The 7888-nt window shown below is 23.2% G+C and overlaps 2 protein-coding genes across 2 annotated transcripts in view; both read right to left on the minus strand.

The window, feature by feature from the left end:
• The window catches only part of Phum_PHUM083610 (inwardly rectifying k+ channel, putative), a gene marked incomplete at both ends in the record, with an annotated part of 3039 nt that extends 569 nt beyond the window's left edge, over window positions 1–2470 (minus strand). Inside the window, 5 exons of the mRNA XM_002423711.1 lie at window positions 13–63; window positions 340–528; window positions 615–798; window positions 972–1188; window positions 1716–2470. Of these exons, the coding sequence (XP_002423756.1) occupies window positions 13–63; window positions 340–528; window positions 615–798; window positions 972–1188; window positions 1716–2470 (1396 nt within the window). The remainder of the gene's footprint in view (window positions 1–12; window positions 64–339; window positions 529–614; window positions 799–971; window positions 1189–1715) is intronic.
• A 4734-nt stretch (window positions 2471–7204) lies between these two features.
• Phum_PHUM083720 (inwardly rectifying K+ channel protein, putative) overlaps window positions 7205–7888 on the minus strand; it is a gene marked incomplete at both ends in the record, with an annotated part of 2327 nt that continues 1643 nt past the window's right edge. The window contains 2 exons of the mRNA XM_002423712.1: window positions 7205–7401; window positions 7495–7710. Coding sequence (XP_002423757.1) covers window positions 7205–7401; window positions 7495–7710 — 413 coding nt within the window. The remainder of the gene's footprint in view (window positions 7402–7494; window positions 7711–7888) is intronic.

Below are 7888 nucleotides of genomic sequence, written 5' to 3' on the forward strand. Positions count from 1 at the left end.
AATTAGATTCACAGCCATCTACAGACACTTGAAGCTCACACTGGTACTGAGGTAATTCTTCTCCTAGAAAAAAAAAAAAAAAACAATAATTTTTTTTACTTAAACTTTACATTTATTTAAACTGTTTGCAAAACTCATATTATAATTTATTATCTCATTAATATTGCTTTAAGTACTTTTAGAGGTGACAGGGTTTTTAAATAATGGTTGTATAATTTTTTACCATTGAGTTAAAACAAAATTTTTATATAAAATATGCTCAAAGTATTATGTGCTTAGAATTTTAAAATTTTTTATTCTGTTTTTAAATAGAGAAATTTTATTTATAACATAATTTACCTTCTCTTGTTGTTCGTGTTCGGAATATATGGGCTCTTATATTTGTTCCAATAATGTGAGACTTTCTCATATCACCAACTCTAAACATTAAACATAATTGAGAATCTCTTTGACATATAACTGCTTTTCTGCTAAATAATAAAGTTTGCCTTCTTTGTTTCGGTCTCGACATTTTGGCAAAAAAAATACCTAAAAAAAATATTTAAAATAATAACAAGTTTAGAAAACTTTAGAGAAATTTTTTTTTGGAACCTTATGGATTTCTTATGATATACCAGCCAAAAATGCAGAAATCATGACACCGGTGATACTTTGAATACACATTACAAATATTGCCTCAGGACATTCCTCACTTGTTGCCCTACCTCCGTAACCAATTGTATGTTGAGTTTCAACGGAAAACAAAAAACAGGATGTAAAATCAAATAAATTATCAACGCAGGGTTTCCAATTTTCATCCTGTAATTTAAATAATGTTTTGTAAATTTTATATATATATTATTAATATGTTTTTACAGTTGTCATTTTTTAGTTGTAGTTACATACTACTGATCACCGAATGATTAGTATAGTATTTTGAATTTTGTTTTATATTGTTTTTTTTTAAATTTATATGAAGGTGTAAAACTCACATCAAGATGGTCAAAGTCACCATGTGCATAGGCTATCAGCCAATAAATCACAGCATAAAAAAGCCAACTTAAAATAAAACTTAGGGCAAACACAAACAAAGTCCAACGCCATTTAACATCCACGAGCGTTGTAAATATGTCTTGTAAATACCTTATGCGACGTTTCGAATTGCTACTTTTTTTCAATACGTTACATTCGCCATTTTTTAAAACAGATCTTTTTGGAAAAATTACATTTTGACTCCTGCATTTTTTCCCACTAAAAAAAAAAAAAAAAAATTAAAACAAAAAGTGTCAGTCAAGGTAAATTATATAAATAAATTAATATACAAAGATTATTATTTGTCGAAATGATAATAAACGTGACAAAAAACTTATCAATTAATTAACAAGTTTCACTTATTACGAGCCTATTATTTATTTTATTGTGCAACAACGACTTATCAAAGCTTAATTTTAAAATGTCGTATTATAAAAATTATTATCATATACAAAAGGGTCGTCGTATCATTTCAAAAAAAAAAAAAAAATTACGAAAAAATTACTTAATAATAATATTCTAATATGTTTTTTTATTTCTCTTTACAGGATTCTTTATACGAATACGACATCGATGTCATTTAGGCTTATTTACCGACTTCAATGTAAGGTAAGAGATAATATTTTTACACTTTTTAAACTTATCCTTATTATTATGATAAATTTAATAATAAGAATTTCGATTCTCACGATTATGTTTTTTACCTGTCGAAAAAACTTTCGGGGTTTGTAGAACAAGGTGACGTTACCGAAATGCCATCGTTCCATTTTAAATTTGTCAAACCGTTTGTTTTGCCACATAAAAGTTTTTCGTTTTCAAAAAAAAATTGTAACGAATCTCGCGATACGGAATCTGCATTATTTTTATTACGAAAATTTAACAAAAGATCATCGGGTATTTTAATATCCGTACGTAAAAATAATTTATTATCTTTTTTGGTTTTGACCACGGCATCGGATGCCGAATCCGTAGTTACATTTATAATATCGTCGTGTGAACGAAAATTTAACTGTTTTGTATTTTTATTCGATATTAATTTTTCATATTTTGTCGTTAAAGCTTTTGCCGAATTTTGTAAATTCGATATTAATTTAACGATAGTTTTATAATCTTCTTCCAATGAAGATTTTGCAGATTTTGTTGAATTATTTAACGTGTCTGAATCTGTTCCGCCGCGATAACCTGAGGAAACGTTTGATTTATCTTTATCATAATTTATCGGTTGATTTAAATTAACCAAAGGCCAAGAACCGTGAAAAGATTTTGTTTTAAAATCATCGCAAGTTAATAATTTTTTTTTTTTTTTTATTTCGTTCGAAACGAATATTTTGGTTGTATTTCGATTGTTTAATAACATTTCTTCATCCGTCGTATCGTTAACATTATCGGAATTTAATAAGCATAATTTCTCTTGCGACGATGATTTTTCATCTTCGTTCGATTCCTCACACTTTTTCATATTTAACATTAATAATAATAATAATAAAACACAAAAACAAATAATAAAATTACGTACAAATCCCGTGAGTACGTCCGTTCGCACGTTCGTTCGTTCAACTTAATTAAACATACATCGCGTAAAAATCATCATCATCATCACAATATCAATTAGTTTTTAATTAACGTTTACCACCAAAAAAAAACTTTTTTTTAACTTTAAATAAGTTTTTTAAAAAAAAAATTCGGTTGCATACGCGTCTTTAATAACTTGCGCACTAAACATGTTGTGTAAAAAATTCAACTTGAATATACTTAAACGATTGTGACGAGGTAACAAAAAAAAATATAATAAAGAATAGATTGAGTACGTATGGTTTCATCGTCGCTACGTACGTAACACATAACAATTTATCACTGTTGTTTGTAACAAAAAAATAATAATAATAATTTTTTTCTCATGATAATGAAACCGATTTTTTTTTCTCGAATGACTTAACTATTGGTCGTAATAACGTAAAATATTAATGATATTTAATGATATTTCGATAGGTTATTATAAAAAAAAAAAAAAATGGATTCTTATAAATTAGGGGGTTTAGTTTGTTTCGCCATTTTATTTACGATTTTAAAAATATTCTTCGATTCATTATTATTATTATTCTTTATTTATATTTTGGTTAAAATTTAACGATTTATAAAAAACCGGTTTTATTCAAATTTGAAATTGTTTTTCTACTTTTTAATATTATATCAAAACAAATAAAAATAAGAAAGACAACTGATAAGGAAAATTAATTGTTGATAAATAAAATTTAAAAAAAAAGGAAAATTTTAATAAAATATATTTTTGGTTAATATTAATAATTCGCATTAATATAAAATTAACGAAATTTATCTAATAATAATAATAATAATCAAATAACGTTATAAAAATATTATAGGTATATTATTTTTTTTTTTAAAAAAAAGGAAAAAAGTGTTCAAGGTTTTTCTTTTCTAAATTTTATTTTTCATTAATGATATCTCATTTTTCGAATCGTTATCACCTGTCATATAAATAATAAAAATTATTATTATTATTATTTTTTTTATTTAAAAATAAGGTTCTTTAAACAAATAAAATAATTATTAATCGTAACACTTAGTAAATTGTTATTAATAATAATAAGGTATGGAATGGTTTTGTTTATGTTAAAATAAGTTTTTTTTTTTTTAAATTAATAATTTTATAATAATTGAAATTATTTAATAAGTTTTTACATAAAAAATTTATGTAATTTAATATTGTTTATAATTTTTTTTTTTTTTTTTTTTTAAATACACTCAAAATATTTAAAATAATTAACGGTTTAATTTGACAAAAAGAAAACGTGGATTTTAAAAAAAAAATTTACAAAGATACATTAGTACGTTTGATTATAATAAGTGTATTAATTCATTTTAAAATTTAAATTTTTGCAATTTCGACAAAAAAAAGTTTACTAAGGAATACAAGAATTTATTTTAACAAATTTAAAAAATTTTTTATTTTCGTACCTAAAACACACAGGTACCGAAATTAAAATTTATGAAATTTATTTGTAAATAATTTAAATAGGGGGGGGGAAATAATAATACTTTTCATAATTGTTTTTTTTTCGGTTAATTAAAAATGAGGAGGGTAGATTTATGTAAAGGATTAAAATGTAAACAATGTTAATATTTATCGATTGAATATTATTATTATTAATGGATGCTGCTGTTGGTTTTATTGTCTCGTCTGTTGTTTCTTAGTTTATTTAGTAGTTTTATTATACATTTAAAAAGAGTAGGAAAAATTATTAGGGTTTTTATATTGTCAAAATGTGACGAGGATGTGATTTTTACTTTTTCTGATCTTGGCTAACCAACAAATTCGTGTCACTAGATCGGGAGACATTTTATATTCATCCAAAAAATTAAAAAAAACTTTCAAGGATTGATGACTGTCATTTATATTCACAAAATTTAGTTTAGTTTACGTGATGACAAAACATATACGAAAGCATTTCTCTCGAGAGGCCCATTAAAACTCGAGAAAAGTAACTTTTGAAAAATTCTCACCTAAACAAATAAAACTTTTCGCGATCGAAACATAATAATAATAATAATAATAATTACGTTAAGTAAAATCCTTGTGAAAAAGGAAAAAGACGTCGAATTATTAATAAAAAAAAAAAATAAAATCAAAATAAAAAATAATTTCAAGAGACTAAATGAAAAAAAAAAAAAAAAAAAAAAAATGGAGGATTGAAAGCTTAACCACACATAAAAAATATTTAGACAATTGTCGCATTGATGTTGTTTCACGGTCATAATTATGGCAAAACACTACAAAATAATAATAATAATAATTTTGACACTTAAAATAAGCCTTTTTTTTTTTTTTAAATTCAGTGGCAGCCATTGTTGAACTAGTTAGAAAAAAAAAAAAGTAATTCATTTTCTAATAATTCCTTTATTTAAAAAAAAAACAAAATTTTGTTGTTGTTGTTGTTAGTAATTCATAAAAAGAATTTGATTTATTAAATCCTCAACAATCATTTTTATACAAACAAAACAAAACAAAAAAAAAAAGGTCAATTACGACTCATTAAAAAAAAAAAAATCATAAAATTATAAACCCCTTCTCGATTTAATATTTTTAATACCTGAAACCTATTTAAAACGTTTTTTTTAAAAAAATTATTATCATACCTGTTAATTGAAAGAGGTCTACATAATTTAACATTATCGTTCCAAGTAACGTGAGGTGAACTGATTATGGGTATTTTTTCATTTTGTTGAAGTTCAGAATCGTCGTGACAATTTTCTGTCACGTCGAATTTAACGACAACAGAAGCAGAAGAAAAATTCGATTTATTTTTATCTGCAATAATTTTCTCCATTTTTTTTTTTTTTTTTTTTACCTTAAAAACAAAAAAAAAAAAGGCGGAAATCATTTTATTTGCTAAATTATTATTATTATTATTTCAAGTCAAAACAAAATTTAATATATTAAAATTATGTTATTAAAATAAAAAAAAAGGGCCTTTAATTGAAAATGTTTAATATTATTTAATTATTATTATTATTATTTAATTTTTTCGTTTAAAAAAAAAAAAAATATTTTGAGAGTGACTTTATAACGTGAAAAATTCTACGGTATAATAATAATAATAATAATAATAATAATAATAATAATAATAATAATAATAATTACTTTGATATGACAAACAGTTTTAAAATGATTACAATAAACTAAAACAAACGAACGGATTTAAAAAAAATTTTTTTTTTTCGTTTTAATTTAAATTAAGTGGGGGGAGGGGAGGGGAGGGGAGGGAGATAATGTACAGACAATGTAGATTACGTTAAGAAACAACAAAATAAAGTTTTAATATTAAAAAGGTAATAATAAAAGAGTAGTAGTAGTAAATTTAAAGAAAATTTATTATCGTACCTGTATTATATTCGGGGAAAAGTTTTCGCGGAAAAACTAATTTTAACGAATGAATTCAAATTATTATTATTATTTTTTACTAAAAACAACACTAATTAATGATTTTTTTTTTTTTTATTAAAAGAAAAATTAATTATTATTATTATTATTATTATTGAAAAAAATTTACAAATGAAAAATTTGTTGAGATGTCCACGACACTATATCACATACACACACGCACACCAAAAACTTTATTAGATAATGAGGAGTGAATTGCTGTTGTTGGGAGATGAGTTGTCAGTTGTATGACGACCTTTTATACCGACAGCCTTGCATAAAAATCTTTTTTTTTTTTTTTCAAATCCATTCACACTCGAACATTACTTAAAAAAAAATTTCTATTTGCCAAAATTGTAACGTTTTAAAATTTTTTTCAATGTATAAAAATTATCAGCCATTTTTTTTTTTTTTACGATTGGAAATTTTAATCTTTTAATAATAATAATAAAATTTTCATATGAAATCAACATAATAATAATAATAATAATAATAATTTGTTATGCAAAAACCAGTTTTATATTACTTTACATAAAAATAAGTATTATTAAAGTAAATAAAATTTTATTATTAATTTTATATAAAATCAGGTTTAAATAAAAATTTTCAATAGGGAAAAATATTATTAACGAAAATTTATTTATTAATTTTATTTATTTATTTATTTATAAAATTATTTTAATAAGAGATCACAAATATAAAAAGTTTTTTTTATCTTTTTTTTCTTCTCTTTTTATAATTCGTTGCATACATCGTTATTATTATTATTTATTTTTATTAATAATTATTATACGGAGTATTATAAATCCATAAGATTATAAAATAATAATAATAATAATAATAATTAAATAATAAATATTGACGAATTTTCGGATAGAAACCAGATTATATATATATATTTGCTTCGTATCTCAATCAATGAACGTCAATTATTTTATTTTCTTTGATAAAATTTCATAGAAAAAAATCTTCATCTGGCCCAATTTTTATATGCCTACAAAAAAAGTATTTGACACTTTGATAAAAATAAAATAATAATAATAATATAAATAATTATAAACTAGTAATAGTAATAGTAGTAATAGTAAAAATTATTATTATTATTTTCATCAGCAACGTAGTAAACAATAATATTGAGTTGAAATTTTCCTTGATTATCTTACTATTATTATATATATATATATATATATTAAAAATAAAAATCGATAGATTTCGATCCGGAATCGATAAATGATCAATATACAAGAACAAATTTTATATTCTGCTTTCTGGTCCGGGAACATTAACAACCTTGATTTCTTCCAATTTTTCTCCTATTGTAAAACCTGATTTTTTTTCCGTATCGAATTTTATTGGCGTTAAAGAATTTAATGTAATTTTATTATTTTCTAAAGGAGAATTTAATTTTAACAATTGTAGTCTTTCTGTCGGTTCTTCTTTCGATTCGTCATCTGCGTAAAAAAAATAATAATAATAATAATTTTTCAAAATTAATAAAAGAAAAGACGGGGGGGCGGGAAGGTTTCGTTATTATTAAAAATTACCCGGAAGTTCTTTTGTATTTTCAATAAGTGGATCTTTATCAGAGGATTCGCTACAGATTCTTCTAGCTTCGCCATTTTGTATGGCTCTTGTTTCGTTAGCCGTAACAGAATTTATTAATTTTCTAGCATTATGAGAAAATACACGAGAATCCACACTATTAACATCAATAACTTCTGATGACGTTCTCCTTAATTCGTAATTTTCGGTACTATTGACTTCTGTAATTAAAAAAAAATTTATTAATAATTAAAGTTTTATTAATTTCCCCACCCCCGGGTTTTTATTTTTTTTTTTTTTTGTACCTGATTTATTTTGCGCTGAATAATTTAATTGCATGAGTTGATCTAAGGTATAGGCACTACAAAGAGGAGTTTCAACTTCATACGTATTGTT

This window comes from Pediculus humanus, genomic scaffold (assembly GCF_000006295.1).
Source record: "Pediculus humanus corporis 1103172107434 genomic scaffold, whole genome shotgun sequence".
Lineage (NCBI taxonomy): Eukaryota > Metazoa > Arthropoda > Insecta > Psocodea > Pediculidae > Pediculus > Pediculus humanus.